Raw genomic sequence first — 18,258 nt, 5'->3', positions numbered from 1 at the left:
GCTCTTTGAATGGCACTGAATGGTGTCTTATGAACAGGAAATTGCTTCGACCTCTGAATTATTTAAACCCCTTGGTAGCCCTAGTGCTGAGCTGTGATTATACTGTTTGCAAAAATATAGGCAGCTCTGTTCTTCTGAAGATAACAAAGGCATTTCATCCTGAGTTAACTTGGACTCAACGTCCAGTGCCTGTCATCTACGTTAAACCTTTGATGTAGGTTAGAATCGCTCCCAGTTCTGAAGCCCTGTCCACCTGCTGAGCCATGTACACCCTGGGCCCAACTCACTTGTGAAAATACCCGGGCCTCCTGCACAGAAATTTGCTTTCTGTTTTGTTCATCCTGTGATGGAGCAAAGCCTCATCACCCTGGGGCTGGCCATGTGGGTGTTTTCTTAGATTGTCTGGGGTGGGGAGCTGACCCCCCGACCCTCCCTGGCCCCCGTGACCCCCACGCCCCCGTGTCCCCTGCTGCAGAGTCCCTGGAGAAGTGGGAGCGTCTGACTGTGGCTGACGCACTGGAGCCCGTCCAGTTTGAGGACGGAGAGAAGATCGTGGTCCAGGGGGAGCCTGGGGACGACTTCTTCATCATCACAGAGGTGAGTCCGGCTTGGGCATGGGGAGGGCTCTGCGTGGTCCCCAGCCGAGGAGGGCCGCCCGGGAGTGGGGGACGCCCAGTCTGCACGTGCCCCTCCCCTGGGGACCAGCATCCCTGATCCCTGTGCTCCGTTCCCCCACCACCTTCATCCTGCATGCGGACAGGCCTCCCACTGGGTATCCTCGCCCTTGAGAATCACGGGGTCTCCTCTGAGGAAGTGGGTCGGGTGCCCGAGCCTACACGCGTGCAGAAATTGCACGGACTGAGCACACCAGGTGTGAAGGTGAACGTGGGGATCGGGACACGGCCGGGGTGTGGGGGGCGCCCTGAGCCGGAACCCGGCGTGACGAGTGCATCCTCTTGGGGGAGATGTGTGAGTTGAGGGCACGTGGGATCTCTCTGTGCTGCTTCTTACAACTGCGTGTGAATATCAGTGGTCTCCAGTTAAAAGTTTAATTTGGAAGATTGGCGCCAGATTTCTCCACCTGGACCCGCGTGAGTCACTGTTCCCTCCTCCATCCCCCACCACCGCGACAGCTGGCTCTGGGCCGTAATCCGAAGCCGCCACGCTCAGCCTGTCACTGATGGGGGTGAGCAGCTGCATGACCGCTGTGTCCCCCCCGCCTGGGGCTGCGCCTAGGCTACGGTCCCTGGGGCCGCCTCGCCATGGGACCCTCCCCATGACACAGACCCAAAACTATGTGAGTTTGGCTCACTTCCTACTTCCCTGGCCCTCCTGGCGGGAAGAATTTACGTCGCCTGCCCGGGAAAACACACGCTCCAGCTGCACGTTTTGCCGTCGGAGAAGAGGAGCCTTCAGCGCGGCAGAGGCTGGGGCGGCTCGAGTCTGAAAGCCCGCTCTGGTCGCGGCCGCAGCCGCAGAGGGGGTCACTGTGCCGTCCAGAGAGAGTGGTACCAGCCTTGGGGTTGGTGCACAGAAAGGAAGTGACAAAGGCTCAGCCCCTGGTGGCATTTGGCCGACATCGCCGGACTTGGAGCCACTTTCTTGGTTTAAAACAACAGAAGTGACTTCCCAGGCTGCTGCTGTCGGCGAGGATGCTCCGGGTTCTGCTGGCTGGCGCCTGCCCGCCTCTGTGCCTCAGTCCACAAACAAAGTCCCGCCCTGTGACCCGCGAGTTCCGTGGGGACTTTATCTGGGGTCCTGCAGCAGCCCCTCCTGGGAGGGCGTGCCTGTGGTTCTTCCCGCCACCTGCCTGCTGATCACGCAGGAAAGATCTGGAAGGCTGTGGGGTCAGCAGGAGAACCACCTCAGGAGGGTCCTGGTGGCTGCAGCACAGAGCTTTACAGTGTGCGTTTGGGAACCGGGACCTTTGTTACCTACCGGTCCACGTCTCGGCACTGAGCCTGGGGCCGGAGGGCCCTTGGGGTTGCAGCTGAATGATGGACGTGGTTCCCACCTGAGACCCAGGGCTGGGGGTGCTTCTGCAGGAACCCTGCTGAGGGATCCACCCACAGGCAGCATTCCTGTCCTGGGGTGGGTGACTCGTTCAACAATGTTTCTTGAAAGAAAGGGGTAAAACCACAGACAGAACAAATTATGATTCCTGCCAGCCAGGTCTCCCCTCCGTAGACCTGAGAGGCCGCAAACCCTGCGTTTCAGCTCCCGCCCCGGCCGTGACCTCAGAGAGGTCATCTCAAAGGCTCACGCCTGCTCTCCCCAGAAGCAAGCCCCCGGGGTGAAAGTTACGGCTTGACTCCGAACATTTCCGGGGCTCTACTCTCAGGACTTTGAGGGAACTGTGGTCCCTCGAGGTCTGTGCTTTTTATCTCAGATCCTCCTGCGAAGGTAGCCAGTGTCTGGCTCGTGGTTTCTGGAGGACGTTCCAGCAGAAAGTTGCTCACACTCTCCAAATGCAGCTGAGCCTGCCGTCGGACACAAGGGGTGTTGGGGTTTGCACTGGCCTGCACCGTGTTTTTTTTTTTTTTTAAATTTGAATTAATTGTCACTATTTAAAAATCAGGGGACTTCCCTAGTGGCACAGTGGTTAAGAATATGCCTGCCCAGATGCAGACCTACTAGAGAATGGACTTGAGGACACGGGGAGGGGGAAGGGTAAGCTGTGACAAAGTGAGAGAGTGGCATGGACATATATACACTACCAAATGTAAAACAGATAGCTAGTGGGAAGCAGCCGCACAGCACAGGGAGATCAGCTCGGTGCTTTGTGACCACCTAGAGGGGTGGGATAGGGAGGGTGGGAGGGAGGGCATATGAGGATATATGTATACGTATAGCTGATTCACTTTGTTATAGAGCAGAAACTAACACACCATTGTAAAGCAGTTATACTTCAATAAAGATGCTAAAAAAAAAAAAAAAAAAGAATCCGCCTGCCGATGCAGGGGACACGAGTTTGAGCTCCAGTCCGGGAAGATCCCACATGCTGCGCAGCAACGAAGCCCGTGCGCCACAACTCCTGAGCCTGTGCTCTAGAGCCCGCAAGCCACAACTACTGAGCCCGTATGCCACAACTACTGAAACCCGCGCGCCTAAAGCCCGTGCTCCTCAACAAGAGAAGCCACCGCAATGAGAAGCCTGTGCACCGCAACGATGAGTAGCCCCCGCTCGCTGCAACTAGAGAAAGCCCGTGCCCAGCAACCAAGACCCAATGCAGCCAAAAAGTAAATAAAATAAAATAAAATAAAATAAAAATCAGGTATTTTCCATGAAAACCTGGATCTCTTCTTCTTGAACGTCTGGATTTGGCCGCTTTGGATCTGCATCCCTGCCTGGCTGCAGCCAGCTGGACCCGAGAGGCGGCTGCCCCGGGTGTGACACGCTCCCCACTTTGCCCCAGTCCTCACCCTGCCCCCTTGCATCCCCGGCGGGCTCTGCACACACTTGCAGGCCACTGAGTTTGCAGCCTCGGCTTTGAGGCCCAGGGAGTGAGCAGCTCTGGCCAACACAGACAGTCGTCCGTTATTCTCTGGGGCCAAGGCCACGGGTAGAAAAATTGTGAAGCCGTGTGAAAGACGGGTCAGCGGGGTTCCTCACAGAGCTTACAGGGACTGTGACAGTGGGAGCTTTGAATGTGAGCCCCACGGCTGTGCAGTCTGACCTCACCTGTGGGGTCCTTCCCCAGGGACACGCCGATGCCAGGTAGTGGGTCCCAGACGCGGCCGTGTCTTGCCCCTGCATCCCTGCTCTGGACCCGCCCTTCTGCCCTGGGAGTGCTGGGCCCTCAGTGTGGGCGTGAGCATGCGTGTGCGCGTGTGTGTCCGAGCATCCTGCACTTCTCTAGAGCAGTGTGAGTGGTGTGCACATTGCTTCCTGTGTTTCCTGCGTGTCCCTACCTCCTCGCCCTTCCACTGACGCCCTGTGGGCCGGGGGCGTCTGTCTGCGTCTTCTCTGCTGCTCTGGGGCTGGGCGTTGCTCTAGCTCATCCATTAAAGGCCGTCAGAGCCGAGTTCCGTGATTGTCTTTGGGGGCGAACCTGGCGCCACGACCGTGTGGTTTGTGTTATGGGCGGCGTGTTCCTTGTGGAATCACCAGGAGATGGTGACGGGTGGGGTGGGGACCCTCTCCAGGGGCTCCTGACGCCTCCTGCCACAAAAAGCTGTCTGAGGAGGGCCTTGGGAGAGCAATTCGGGGACGGGGACACTGCTGGTTCTGTTGAGGGAGTTCGGCTTTGTGGCCGAGTGTCCCCCCAACGCTGACCGAGGGGGTGGCAGTGGGGGCAGAGTCACAGTAACAGCGATAGTACGGCCCGGAGTGTAACCCAGCCCCCTTGGAAGGTACGGTTTTCACAACATCGTAAAATGTATTCAAAGTGGTTTCCTTGGCAACTTGGATGTTTTTCCCTTTTCCTCTGTGGTCCACCAAATTGGGTAAGTCACGGTGGTGCCTCAGGGTTCACAGGCATCGCACGCTCAGAGCTGAAATGCAGCCGCAGAGACCTCTGCAGCCTCAAGCCACTGTTTCCCATGGGGCCAGAAGTGGTCACCGGCCGCATCTGAGAGGGGTGTGGTGTCCGCCCCACAGCCGTGTTCTCTCCCAAGACTACCAAGGGATGAGCCGACGTGGCCTTTAGAGGACGTGGCGGGAAGATCTGAGTAGATTCCCTCGAACAGGCTGCTTGCACGTGTATGTGTTTCAGCACCTCGTCCGCCCCATGTTCTCGTGACACCCACGAAGCCGACAGCTGGACAGGAAAGGACGTTTCCACTGCGGATGCGCCGGGAAGGGGCCCAGGCCCCAGGCCCCGCTGTGAGGGCTGATTTCACGGGTCGACTCGGCCAGGCCTCAGGACGCAGATATTTGGTCCAACGCGGGTCTCCAGGTGTTTCTGTGAAGGTGCTTCTCAAATGCGGTTGACACCGATGTCAGTTGACCTTGGGTGGAGCCCCTGACCTCTGTGGTGAGCGTGGGCCTCCTCCAATCAGTTGAAGGCCTCCTTAAGAAGAAGAGGGCCGAGGTCCCCCAGGAAGAGGGATTCCCCGCAGCTGGCCTTGGCCTTTGGACCGAGTCCCGGCACCCACTCTTCCCTGCCGGCCTGCCTGCAGAGTTTGCACGTCAGCCCCACGGTCGTGTGAGCAGATTCCCTAACGTAAATCTTTGCCCAAGTGCACAGGCCGTCGGTCCTCTTTCTCCGGAGAGCCCTGACCAGTACCACTGCCTTCCGACCCTTCTGGAACGCTCAGGCCTCTGCTCAGGTGGGTGTAGGGGCCCGGCTGCTCCGAGGCCCCAGAGCTGCAGGGGGCGGGGCCCGGGGCTCCTGCCGCGCGTGCTGGCCCTGCGAGCGGAGCGGGGCTGCGGGACCCTGGCTCGCGGCTTCCCGTGGCTGGCAGGCCTGGTGCTGCCCTTCCTCTCTGTGGAAGGAGGCCACGCTGGCCTTGGCGCCGGGCCCCCGGCTCCCTGCGCGTGGACCGGCCGGGTCCCGCTCCCCCGCTGTGGACCTCAGGCCACGCCAAGGCCTCATCCAGGGGAGTGGGAGCGCGGGCTGCCCCGGGCCCCCGCCCTTGGCTGGACCTCAGTCCATCCCCCTGCTCTCCTGGGTGGATGCGGGTGAGCACAGCCTGGGGCCAGTGACAGGCTGCTCTGGGAGCTGTTTCCCCAGGTGTGGAGGCGCTGGCAGAGACCCGCACCTGCACAGACGTGAGAAACGGCTCCTGCAGACGCCTGATGAGTCCCTAACAGCACCTGCTGGCCTCTGGGAGCCAGGCGGGGCTGGCAGAGCTGGGCTTGCGTGACCCCAGGGTCTCCGTGCCAAGCCTCCTGGCAGGGGCTCCTTGTCTCGGAGCTCCGTGTGCTCACACCAGCTGTCTCTGAAGCTGTGGGCGCTACCAGCCCCTCGGACACCTGACCCCCAAAGCTCGTGGAGCGGGTTCTCAGCCGACCAGGGCAGACCTGCGGTTGTCAACCTGGGGCCTCACAGACGTGAGAACAGAAGGCACCAGTGGGTCTTCCCAGGGGCCCAAGCACCCCGGCCCCTCAGGACCCGACCTGCAGCAGCCCGGGGGGCCGTACATGGCCTGGCTGTTCTCGGGACCTCTTCTAGTTACCGAAGCCTGAAACGCCCTGTAGCCCGAGGAGCTCTCGGCCGCCAGCAGTGGGACCTGTGGGTGTTCCCGGCTGCGTCTGGCAGGACAGACCCTGGTGGGCCTCCCCCAGGGAGAGCGGGCGTGTGGGGCTGGCAGGGAGGGGCCAGACGCGTCGAGAACGTGCCGAGTCCTGTGAGGCTTGCAGACTCAGGTTACTTCCTGGACCTCCTCTCCCTCCAGGAAGACCCTGGGAAGAGGACGTGGGTGGGGCCAGGCCTGGGTCTCAGGTCCCCTCTGCTGCAACCCTCCCCGTGGCCAGATTCCACACCTGGCAGAACCTCCGGGGCCTGGGGGCAGCTGGACAAGGGCGGGTCCCTCCCCGCCAGCTCCCAGGCAGGCTGCACAGCTGGAGGCATTGCCATGGAAACGTGAGCTTGGATACATCATCTCCTCTCTGCAAATCGCTTCTATGAATGTCCACAATGTTGAAGCGACTGCAAAGCAACCCCTTCGACGCTGCCATTGCCCCGGGGGCTTTCCTAGCTGATGCTGCGCCACTCACATCTCAAGGGTGTTCCGAGTTCGCCGTCGTCTCGGGAACTTTTACGGAGACCGCTGCAGGCCACAGTGCACAGATCCGAGGTCACAGCCATCTGTGACTCAGCCCGTCCGTGCCCCCACCGTGCACCAGGCCGAGGCTCAGTGTACTGGGGGAGGGGGGTGGGGGGGCGACGGCCGCCGCTGGGCAGTTTGCTGTGACTTTGCAGGGGAGGGAGAGCATGGGTCCCACATGGAGAAGGGAAGGCCAGGGAGGTGGAGCAGTGACCCCGGGTGGCGGTGGGTTTGGTATTGACGTATGAGTAGGAGTCCTCCAAATGGAGAAGGTCGGGGAAGGGCATCCAGAGGAACACTGGGCACGAGGCCAGGGGCGCCAGCTGTGGTGGGGGGCAGGGTGCTGGGGGCTGAGTGGGGGTGGGGGCGGTGCCAACTTCGGGGCAGCAGGACCACACACACCCTCCGCTCCGGACAAGGAGTTTGGACGTCCACCCTGTGTCCCCTGCGGTCAGGGACATCTTGTCCAGCTGCCCAAGCTTCCCTGTGAGCCAGACGCCCACAGCCATCCCGCCCTGAGGCTCCGGCTCCCGAGGGGCCTCCCACGGGCCTGGTGGGTTTGCTCCTGTCCTGGGACCCTCCCTCGCTCGAGAACCTGTCTGAGGGGCTCACCCTGGCCCTCCGCCCGACGGGCGGCAGCCCTCACGGCCCAGCCTCGGGGGCCCCGCCAGGAGGTGCTGAGTCTGGTCGGCACCTGCGCAGGGTGGGTGCGGTCTCCGTCTCCGTTAGTTGCTGTTGGGTTTCCGTGGTCGGTGCCAGACCCTCCCCGTCCAGGGAGTGAGAGCAGTGCCCCTGGCCACGGTCAACATCAAAGGACGGCAGTCTTGGTCCAGAAAGTAGCAGGAAGATAAACTTTCCTTCTGGACTGAACCAGAAGGAACGCTTTTCCAGAAGCCAGGCTGGGCTGGGAGCCACACTGCACCCGTGTCCACTGGTCCCGGCCGACTCGGACCTCTGTCCTCCATGCCAGCCGGGTCACCAGTAATGAGAGGTATCCGGATCTCAGAGGAGTTCTTTTTATTTAGAGACTGTATTTTTTAAGGGCAGTTTTGGGTTCATAACGAAGTGGATGGGAAGGTGCCGAGATTTCCCACCAGCCCCTCCCCGCCCCACCACGGGCACAGCCTCCCGTACTACCAACACCCCCGCCAGGTGGTGCATCTCTCATGATCGATGAACCTGCATGGACATTTCACAGTCACCCAAGGTCCACCGTGGTAGGGTTCACTCTGGGTGCTGTACGTTCTGTGGGTTTGGACAAATGCCGTATCACACAGTAGTTTCCCTGCTGTAAAGGCCCCCTCTGCTCACCTGGTCGCCCCCTCCACGCCCCGACGCTCAGTCTTTTCACTGTCTCCCTAGTTTTGCCTTTTCCGGAATGCCATGTCGTTGGAAGCACACAGCCCGAAGCCTTTCCTCACTGCGCCTGTCACTCAGGGGTGCGCGTGTAAGTTTCCTCCGTGGCTTTTCAGGGCCTGATGGCTCACTTCTTTTTAGTGCTGGTCTGGATGGACCAGTTTGTTTATCCGTCACCTGCTGGAGGACACCTTGGTGGCTTCCAGGTTTGACAGCTCCGAATAAAGCTGCTGTAAGCACCCTCGTGCAGGCTTTCGTGTGGACGTGAGCTTCCGACCTGACCCTGTGGGTAAATACCAAGGAGCACAATTGCTGAATCTTATAGGAGCTGGAGATGACCCCCGACCTGGTGTCTGCTTGGTGCACGACAGCACCTCTCCTGATCCCACGGGGGGGCTCTCACACCCGGGATCGCCCAGGCCCTGTCTTGGGCGGCTCTGAGGTCCACCGAGAGGGTCAGAGGAGTCCAGGGGGCTCCCAGGTCCTGACGCATCTCCTTCCTCGTCACCTTGTCATCTGGGGGCCGGGGCTGGGGACCCATCCTCTTGGAGCACCCCCCTTTTGTAGGCCCCAGCCTGTGCACCTCAGTCACCCTTGCCCTGGTGAGGACGGCTCCCAGTGCCGGCCAGGCGGGCACTCCTGGGCTTTGCAATGACCTGACCACATCCCCTGTGGGCGGATGCACTGAGCCCACACGCGGTGCCCCCAGGTTGACACGCTGTCGTGTGCCTCGGGCCTCCTCGGCCGTGCGTCCCCAGGAGCATCCCGTATGTGAAGATTCCGGTGAGGCTGCCAAGGTCCGCCTCTAGGTGCCGAGGCCTGGAGCTCAGAGCTTCTGAGTTCAGGGATGAGAGCCTTTCCTAAAATGAATTTTAAAAAATTATGCCCGTAAAATGTCACTTGCTGGGATAAGACCAGTGACACAGAGGCATCTTCAGAAAAGGGTGACACCACCTCCTCTGCCCCCGTGACTGTTTGTGTGGGTCCCTCCTACAGTCCTTCTCATTGACTTGGCTCCTTCCTGATTTTTTTTTTTTAATTAATGTAAGAAACAGTTTTAAAAGTTGGGGATGCACCCCCCCAAAAAGTCTAAAAGCACCATCTTCCATCTTCCTCCCTCCCCTCGGCCCCCCTCAGGAGGCTGGAGGAACCCTGAGGGCCTGTGTTTCCCATCCTCAGCCGTTCCCAGCTCTGGTTTCCCTGGTATCCGCACACAGCATGAGGCGTTCCCAGACAGACAGATGTGGAACTCATTTGCTGGATTCCGAGGTCCTGCTTTACCCCGGATGGGATTCCTGGCACCAGGGGAGGAGAGATAAGCAGCGTGCAAAGACCGTTGCCATAAACACGCCTGATTTGTCCGTGGAAAGTCCAACAGATGCGCTGTCCTGGACGAATCCCCGTGCGGGGGTGTCGACTCCCTCACCCACCGCTGCCCACTGGCCGGGAGCTGGGTGGCCCGAGGGCGGATTCTGGCCCCACCATGGCCATGCTGCTGCAGGCCTGCGCGCGCTGGTTCCCTGAGTCTGCGGTGGCCGGCATCGTATCTCTTCTGCAGATGAGGAAACCGAGGCTCGGGCTGTGCCTTGCCTTCCCCTGACCACGGCCAGCACGTCGTGGAGCCAGGCTTGGACCGCGGGGAGCCGCCCAGGGCGCGGGGCTCAGGCCGCGTCGAGGGCGCCTTCCCATACCTGCCTCCTGTGTTCTTTCAGTTGTCCTTTAGCTTACGGGAGGTGATGCTGGTGCCTGCTTATGGCTGTGATACTGTTTCTTTTAAGATAGATATTTATTCAAATAAAATAGTGTTTGCTCTCCTTGAACTTGGTGTCAGTGGGATCTGAGAGTGACTGCTCACTGCACGGCTGGCCTTCACACTGACACGCTCGTGTGTCCCCTCCCCTGCTGGGCCGGATGCGCACGAGCTCCAGTCTCTGCCCGGCGCGGCTGCGGGTCCCTGGTGGGGGCTCCTCTCTCACCAGGTGCCGTCCCTACTGAGCCGCTGACCCTGACGTCCCCCAGCCCCACCCCGGGCCGCACCGTGGCGCGGGGCCAGCGGCCCACAGCCCTGACCTGTCTGCTCTGACCCCACCAGGGTGTGGGTCCTGGGGTGCCCGTGCCTGCCGTTCTCCACTGCGTAGGCTTCCCTGCCCTCGAGCGGAGTCCGGCTCACAGGCTGGAGGAGTGGGTGACGGCCCGAAGGCTGGAGGAGACGGAGGTGGGCCATGTCCCTGGGGAGGGCGAGGCCCGTGCAGGCGGGACCGCGGCTCCCGGCTGTGCCAGCGCTGGACCCGGTCGGGGGGCTCTATGCCGGGCTGGAGGGGCTGCTTCAGGGAGCGGGAAGCCTGAGGCCCTGCTTCAGCGAGTGCGTTCTCCTCGACCTTGGCTGCTTTCTGTCTCATAAAGGTCACGCGTGCCCGTTGTCGAAACCCAAGAGTTGATGTGGGTTTCGACTTTGTAGAAAAATTTAAAAACTGAAAAGCGTTGAAAGGCAAACGGGCCTTTCGTAACCCCTTCTCCTCCAGACTCCAGCAGTGACATTTTCCTTGTGCTCCTCCCTGGCTGATTCCTATGTGACCTGATTTATTTTTAGAGTTGGGTTAGAATCAATGAGAAATTTGGGGAATATGATCTAGAGTTCTGGCAAGTGTGTTTCTCCAGCCCCCAGAATTCCGGCTCTCAACTCCCTGAGGATGTCTATGCTGCCTTCACGCCCGTCTGGGAAACGAGCTCGGACAGGACGGCTGTTCCAGGGCTGAGGTGATTTCGCTGGGATGGGAAGGCCCGGGCGTGTGCTGGTCACGCCTGTGGCCCGTGTCGTGGGAACGCCGGGCCCTGCTGGTTGGAGGTCCCACCCCATCGAGTCCGTCCGCCCGTTTCCCTCGCTCCCCGCCCTTGGGCTTGGCGACTCTGCCTTCCCAGGACAGGAACGTCCTGCCGTTGCGTCAGGGCTCGGGGGTGGCGGCCTGTCAGCCTCAGCTGCTGCAGCAAAGAGCCCCCGAACCACTGCGGTGAAGAATGAGGAAGTGTCTGTCTTGTGAAGTGGTGACCCCACGGTCGTCACAGGCACCCCTGGGGAGCGTGGCTCTGTCCCTCGTGGCCCTTCCTCTCGTGGCCCCACTGCCCCTTGCCAGACCTCCCCCCGTGGAGACTGGGCTGTCAGCAGCAGGAAGAGAGTGTGGTGCAGTGCACACCCTGTTGGGGACAACATGGTCCCGTGGCCATGTGCTCCTGCAGCCCTGGGACGTGTGAGGACCGAGCGGAGCGGCCGCCTGTTCCCTGTTGGTCCTGCTTATTCAGGGCTCCCCCTGAGGACCTTTCATCTTCATGCCGTCCAGCCTGGAGGGTCTGTTATTACATCAGTCTTAACGGGTGCGCGTACATCCTCTGTGTCAAGGTCCCGAGTGGGAAAGCTCCGTGCGTCCCAGTGGAAACAGATTTCATCTCGTCGATCGTAAGATGGGCTGGTCCACATGTGACCAGGAGAGAAATGCTTCCAGTGACCACGGGGGATGCGGTTGGTTCCAGAGGAGGCAGAGGGCAGGGAGGTGTCTGCATGGGGCGGGGGACAAGTGAGAAACAGAACAGTGGCCCACCCGAGCCCATCCCTGCTCTCCTGTGCCCACTGAGCCCTAATCCTCACCGCTGTCCCAAGCGGGCAGGGCAGAGCCTGAGGAGTGGCAGCCAGTTGCATCGCTTGCACGTGACCTGCTCTGGCCAGTGAGCTGTGAGGGGAGGTTGCCGGGAGCTTCCAGAAGGTTTCCCTGCTGATGGCAGGGGGAGGCGTTGGGTGACCCCTGGAACTGTGGCAGCCACGGTGCCAGCACAGGGACTCGACTGAGGCCACCAGAGCAGGAGGCACGGACAAGCCTGGGTCCAGACACGTCTGTGGGCCGCTGAACTAGCCAGCCCTGAAAGCCCTGTCTCAGTCTTCTGGTTCTGCGGGAGAGCAGTTGCCCTTAGTAGCCTTTAGACACCTTGAGTTGGGTTTTCTGTTGTTTGGAGCTTGAAGCATCTCATCAGATGCTTTAAGCCTGGAGTTTCACTGAGTAATTCTATCAGCTGGAACTTCAGCTCCGTCCCTGGGGTCCTGCAGAGGAACATGATCCAGTTGTAAAATGGAAAATTGTCTAAAATGGGAATGAAAGGCATGTAAGTTATATAAGTGAAAGGCTGCATGTAAACGATAGTTAGCTTAATGCAACGTTGTCTCAAGAAAAGCGCCGCGGTGCCGTCATCCCTGGACCTGACTGCCTCCACTCCAGGGGCAGTTGGGAGCAGGACCCCACTCCTCTCCGTGGAGGCAGCACGGGACCACGTGTCCCGCAGGCCCTGTCCCTCGGCCGGGGTCTGTGGGCACACGGCCCAGGGAGCACTCCTGGAGTGCCCGGGCCGGGTGGAGATGGCCTGCTGCTTCCAGGTCTGGCTCCCTCTGTCAGCCAGCTTCATAAGCACCCCAGACGCGGCCGAGCGGCCCTGTGGCTGGAGTGGGGCCGGCGTGGGTCCGCCCAGGGCGTCCGGAGGTCCCAGTCACGGCAGGCCCTGGTGGGGTCTTTTGACCGAGTCTCTTGCGGCCCGGGCGGAGGGGGTACCAGTTAACCCGGGCGCAGCCAGGCTAGCGCTTGCGAGGCCGGGTCTGGGTGAGCCAGGGTGAGCCGAGCCCACCGCGAGACAGCCCAGGCTCCTCTGTGTGTCCAGGGCATCGGCAGCGGCCAGTGAGGCCAGTGGGGCTGAAGGGGTGATTCATAAGGCCTTGCTGCTACTCCTTGGGCGTGTGGGGAAGATGCCGGGTTCCGACGAGGCTCCGGCCCCAGGGTGCCCCCAGACGGCAGGCCAGGGGGCTCTGCGCGCGGAAGCCACCGGTGCCAGCTCGTTGCTGCCGGGCTGCGGCCCCCGAAGGCCGAGTCTCTGGTGTGGAACGCGGCCTCGCCAAGCTGCCTAGGCTGGCGTTAATCATTGAGCCCCAGTGTCGCGGACACCCCGCCTGGAGGCCAGGGGGCCGCATCGCTTAGCGGGGCGGCGTGACCACAAGGCCACGCGCCTCCCGTCCTTGAAACTTAAGCCAAGGTCAGCTCGGAGCAGCGCTGCCCTCGGAGACACCTCCAGATTCTGCCCGTGCCCCGCCCGCGGGCAGACAGCTTGGGGCAGGAGCCAGGCCAGCGAGGATGGTGGTGCCCGGGAGGTGCCCTGGGCCAGAGCACGGCCGCAGCTCCCAGACCCCACGCCTCACTTTTAGGTGGGGGGGCGTGGAGCCGGTGGGAGGGGGATGCGGGCGGTGCCCCTCGGGGGTGGCCTTGGGCACCCCCGCCTTTGCCCACCCGACCCCAGCCGGCCGACCCTCACGTGTCCCCTTGGCATTTGCAGGGCACAGCCTCCGTCCTCCAGCGCCGGTCCCCCGGTGAGGAGTATGTGGAGGTGGGGCGCCTCGGGCCCTCCGACTACTTCGGTGAGTTGTGGGGTCCGCTCCCTCCTGGGGTGGCGGCCGTCGCACGGGGCCCCAGGAGGGCCTGAGGTGAGGTCCGCAGGGGCCGTGGGAGGACCTGGCCGAGGCCTGGGCACCCTGGCGGCCTGTCCTGGGTGCCGGCGGTCCCGGGAGGGCAGGATGTGGGTCAGGACCAGGCCCGGCGCCATCTGAGTTCCAGGCGATGGTGTAAGTGTATCCGAGCGCTTTGTGGGCCGCGCTCGCACAGATGTTCACTCAGGTGCGGCCTCGCGTCCTGAGGTTTCGCTTTTCCCCTAAATCCGCAGCCCTGAGGCTCTCTCTCGCCCCCAGGGGAGATCGCGCTGCTGCTGAACCGGCCCCGGGCGGCCACCGTGGTGGCCCGGGGGCCCCTCAAGTGCGTGAAGCTGGACCGGCCCCGCTTCGAGCGCGTGCTGGGCCCCTGCTCCGAGATCCTCAAGAGGAACATCCAGCGCTACAACAGCTTCATCTCCCTCACCGTCTGAGCCGCGCTCCTGCTGCTGTGCGCGCGCACGTCCGGTCGAGGCTGGCAGCTGGCACCGCCCCTCCCTCGGGCTCACGCCTCCAGAGGTGGCGGCCCCCTCCCCGTCTCCCTTCCCCGTCTCCCACTGGCTCCTCTTAAGGGACCCGCCTTCCTCCCCACGTCTTCTGGGGTGAGGGGCCAGCTCTGGGAGGCTCTCCTCTCCTAGCAGGCTGGGCAGCTCCCGGTGGCCGACCCCTGTGATGCGAAGCCACCCGGTCTGTGGCCAGGGTGTGGGGCGATGACGTCCCAGGGGGTTCCCACAGGCACTCCTGGGCTTGGAGTGAGAAGCTGAGGCTGAAGAGAGAGAGGGTCCAGCCCCTCCCTCAAATGCCCGCCCCCACAGAGGGTCCTCCCAAGATGCCAGGGGTGGGAAGGCTCTGGCGGCTTAAGCTAGCTCCAGCCTCAGAGGGGGGTGGCCCCCCGGAGCCCACGGCATGTTTAGGGGAGTGGGCGTGACCCTCCCCTCTCCTGGAAAGCTGGGCGCACTGACCAGTTTGCCTGACCGTCAGAGGCAGGGGTCATCCTCATTGGGCTGAGACGCCCAGGAGAGGAAGGGCACACCATGTGAGCCTGGGGCTTTCCGAGGTGTGGTGAGCGCTGCTCTCGGGGCCGGGGGAGGCCCCACTGCCTTCCACGTCTTCGCAAAGCAGCTTCTTGGAGACTTGGGAGGAAGTGGAGGGATTTTCTAAAACACTTTCTGGATGAAGTTGTCAGGAACAGAGTCCCCTGTGAGTCATTCTCCAGCAGACAAGCCTCCCGTTAACCAGGAGTCTCGCCCTGGTGGGAAAGCCCGTTATCCGAGCCTCTCCCCTCCCCATGTAGGAAGAATGTGAGTCAGACCAGCCCTGGGCCCACACACCTAAGTCATCAGTCAATCCATTCCCCCTCGGAAGTGTCGTCAGGCCAACTCTCACGTGAGCTGGAGGGGCCTGGGGCCCGTGCCCCATGGGACTCCTGGTGACCTGAAGGACAAACGAAAGAGTGCAGTTACCCCGATTTGCTGCTGCCCGTGCAGCCCGGGGGGGCTGCCTAGTCCGGGGTGACCCCTGCCGTTGCCTGTGGGTGTTTCTGTGGTGTGTAAGCCCTGCCCTCTTTATTGTGATGTTCTGAATGCTGCATGTGCTATTAAATGTGCAATGACGTACATCTTCCTGACTCCATGTTTTGGTCTGAAATCTTTCATAGAAGATTTCATTCCTTTTGTTTTGTTTCTGTTGTGATAAAACAGCCGTAACATAAAACTTACCCTCTTCACCATGTTTCAGTGTGCAGTTCAGGGGCATCAGGTACATTCACACTGTTGTGTAACCATCCCCACCATCATCTCCAGAACTTTCTCGTCTTCCCAAACTGAGACTCTGCCCCCGTTACACACTAACCCCCCTCCCCTCCCCCAGGCCCTGGCCCCCACCCCCTACTTTCTGTCTCTGTGACCCTGACTCCCCCAGGCACCTCTCCCCAGGGACCTCACAGAAGTGGAACCACACTGTCCTTCTGCGTCTGGCTCATTTCACTGTTCTGTCCTCAAGTTTCATTAGCCTGTGTCAGTGTTTCCTTCCTCATTAAGGCTGAATCATATCCCGTGTGTGGATGGACCACATCTTCTTTCTCCGTTCACCCGTCGATGGTGATGGACCCTTGGGCTTTAAGCCCTCTCTCGTGGTCCTGATGTGACGAGCTGGCCACGGTTCCCGGGGGCCGGGGGCGGCAGCAGGGCTGAGCTCTGTGTGGCAGGAAGCAGGCCCCGGGCCCACCCCAGGTGACCACGGTCTGATGGCCTCGGGAGTTTCCAAGCAGTGACTCGGGAAGGGCGTGAAGCTGGGGAGCGTGTGCCATCCGACCCTCGTGTCCGGACTCCGGGAGCAGCGGGGCTCTGGGCTGAGCCTCTCCCGGCCTCTCCTAAGAAGGCCGCCTCGAGGCCGCCATCCACCCCAGAGCCAAGCAGGACCTGGCCGAGGCCTGGGCACCCTGGCGGCCTGTCCTGGGTGCCGGCAGTCCCGGGAGGGCAGGATGCGGGTCAGGACCAGGCCCGGCGCCATCTGAGTTCCAGGCGATGGTGTAAGTGTATCCCAGCGCTTTGTGGGCCGCGTAGTAGCTCTCTGCCCTGTTGCCCAGAGAGCTTTCAGGCCAGTGTCCGGGCTCTGGCCTTTCCGTGGAGGCAGGGAAGGGCCCATGGGAGTTGGGGGGGCAGCCTACCACGCGGCTCCCCGCAATGGCTGGACAGAGCAGGCTCCCTGGGAAAGCCGAACGGGGGCTCCGGAATAAAGACCGACCCGGAGAGGGACTTGACCCACAGAGAGTCGCTGCCGCTGGGCCGGGCGGCAGCAGCTCCGGGGTCCACAACGGGTGCGAGCCCTGCGGGCACCTGCCCTGGGCCTTGTCTCGTGGGCTGTGAGGGGTGGTCCGTGGAGCTGGGGTGGGAGCTGCAGCTCCGCGGGCCTTGCGGGGGCTGTCGTGAGCAGTGCCTGTCCATCACTCTGGGGGCAGGTGGCCCACTGCGGGGGGGCAGAGATGGCCCTGCATGCCAAGAGCTGGGACTGGGCCCTGCTCCACACTCTCCCAGAAGCGCTCCCGGCCCCCCCGGCGCCCCCGGGCTGGGCTGGCTGTCCTGCTCTGGGGTCCCGCTGTCCCCACGTGCTTCCCGAAAACAGAAAGCAGCCACGTTAGGACCCCCGCTCCTCCCGAGGGCTCGGGCCGTGTGGCCCAGGATGCAGGCGGGCCGAGGCCGCAGGAGAGTCAGGAGGTCAACGCACACGTCCTTCAGTTTTCTTGATAAAACATCTGAATAATCAAAGCGAATCTGCACACTGCAAAACACTGCACGGTATAAATATAAACGTGATACGACAGGAGCCACGTGTACAAAATGAAAGTAGAACAAGTGAGATTCATCTTTTCGTGTCACCAGTCCTAAGCTGCCCGTGCCGGGGCAGGGGGCAGTGTCATCACGAGGGCCCTAAGAGGAAGGAGGTGGGAGGGCCAGGGCCAGAGAGAGGGCGTGGGGAGGAGGGACAGAAGCTACCGGCTCGGAGCTGGAGGAAGAGATGGACCCTCCCGAACCCCAGCAGGAAGCAGCTCACGGGAGCCTTTGGACTTGTGGCCTGCAGGCTGGAAGGCTGAGTAGCAGGTCGGCCTGTGGCCTGCAGGCTGGAAGGCTGAGTGGCAGGTCGGCCTGTGGCCTGCAGGCTGGAAGGCTGAGTGGCAGGTCGGCCTGTGGCCTGCAGGCTGGAAGGCTAGGTAGCAGGTCGACCTGCTCTGAGGCGCTGAGTTTGGGGCGTTTTACACGGCAGCCACAGGACACTCACACGGCGGCCCCGCTGGGATTGGACCGGAGCTCTGCCAACCTTGAGTGTGTGCTCGACCCCACCCCCACCCCGTGCTGCTTGAACTTGGGGTCCCTCCCAGAAGCCCAGGGTCTTCCTGGGCTGGGATGCGGTGGGGCGTGGCAGGCACCCCTCCTTGGAGGGCAGGTCTGGCCCCGGCTGCCTGCTCGGCTGGGGCACGGGGACCCTGGCTGGAGGCTGCGGGAAGCCTCTGCCTGCTGCCCACTGGGGGTGTGGCCAGAGCAGCATCTTCCCCAGCTGGGCACTGGGCCTGCTCCCTTTGGCGCCAGGCGGCACAGACCCAGTCTTGTGGGCTCGTGAAAGCGTGCTTGTGTCCGCCTGAGACTACAAGCCGGGCAATTGTTCCTGCCCCATTGCGGCCCCCAGGGCGGTGCCAGGGGCGCTGTGTGGAAGGGGACGGCGGGATGGGGTCCATGCAGACAGTCCCCGGGTGGCTCGCTCCCCTCGGCTGCCCTGGGGGGCCTGACATGGACACCCCCGTCTGATCCCCAGGCAGCTTCTGGGAGGGTCAGGGCGTGGCCAGTCGAGGCCTGACAGTGAGCCCCAGAGGGCAGGCGTGGGTCTTACACACTCGACCTGTGGGCCCCAGGACCGGCACCAAGAAATATTTGAATAATAAAGAAAAGCGGAGAAACTCTGGGTTACTGGAGGGAAATCTGGGGAAATGCAGGCTCTGGCTTCCACAGGCCAAAAAATAAGAAACTGATGAAAGTCCCATACCTTCTACAAAAATGAATTCCAAATTGCTCACAGACTTACCCACAAAGATAAAATCATGAAACGTTTAGAAGAACACAGAGGAGGAAAATCCTTGGGCTCTGGGGCCGGGCCCATTGTTCTGAGACTTGACACCCGAAGCACAAGGCA

At 61.8% G+C, this 18,258-nt stretch overlaps 1 protein-coding gene across 3 annotated transcripts in view; it reads left to right on the top strand.

The window, feature by feature from the left end:
- Window positions 1-15,254, top strand: part of PRKAR1B (protein kinase cAMP-dependent type I regulatory subunit beta) — an 84,561-nt gene extending 69,307 nt beyond the window's left edge. For 2 of the 3 annotated variants that reach the window (XM_027125524.1, XM_027125525.1), the window contains exons 10-12: window positions 476-597; window positions 13,428-13,509; window positions 13,837-15,254. In XM_027125524.1, coding sequence (XP_026981325.1) covers window positions 476-597; window positions 13,428-13,509; window positions 13,837-14,009 — 377 coding nt within the window. In that variant the 3' untranslated portion in view covers window positions 14,010-15,254. The remainder of the gene's footprint in view (window positions 1-475; window positions 598-13,427; window positions 13,510-13,836) is intronic. The other variant, XM_027125526.1, reaches the window with a different exon arrangement.
- The last annotated feature ends 3,004 nt before the right edge of the window (window positions 15,255-18,258 follow it).

The sequence above is a fragment of the Aethalodelphis obliquidens genome, unplaced genomic scaffold (genome assembly GCF_003676395.1).
Source record: "Aethalodelphis obliquidens isolate GAN/ISIS:26980383/991018 unplaced genomic scaffold, ASM367639v1 scaffold30, whole genome shotgun sequence".
Lineage (NCBI taxonomy): Eukaryota > Metazoa > Chordata > Mammalia > Artiodactyla > Delphinidae > Aethalodelphis > Aethalodelphis obliquidens.
The sequence above is the reverse complement of the archived record's forward strand: the minus strand, read 5'-3'. Positions and strand labels throughout refer to the sequence as shown.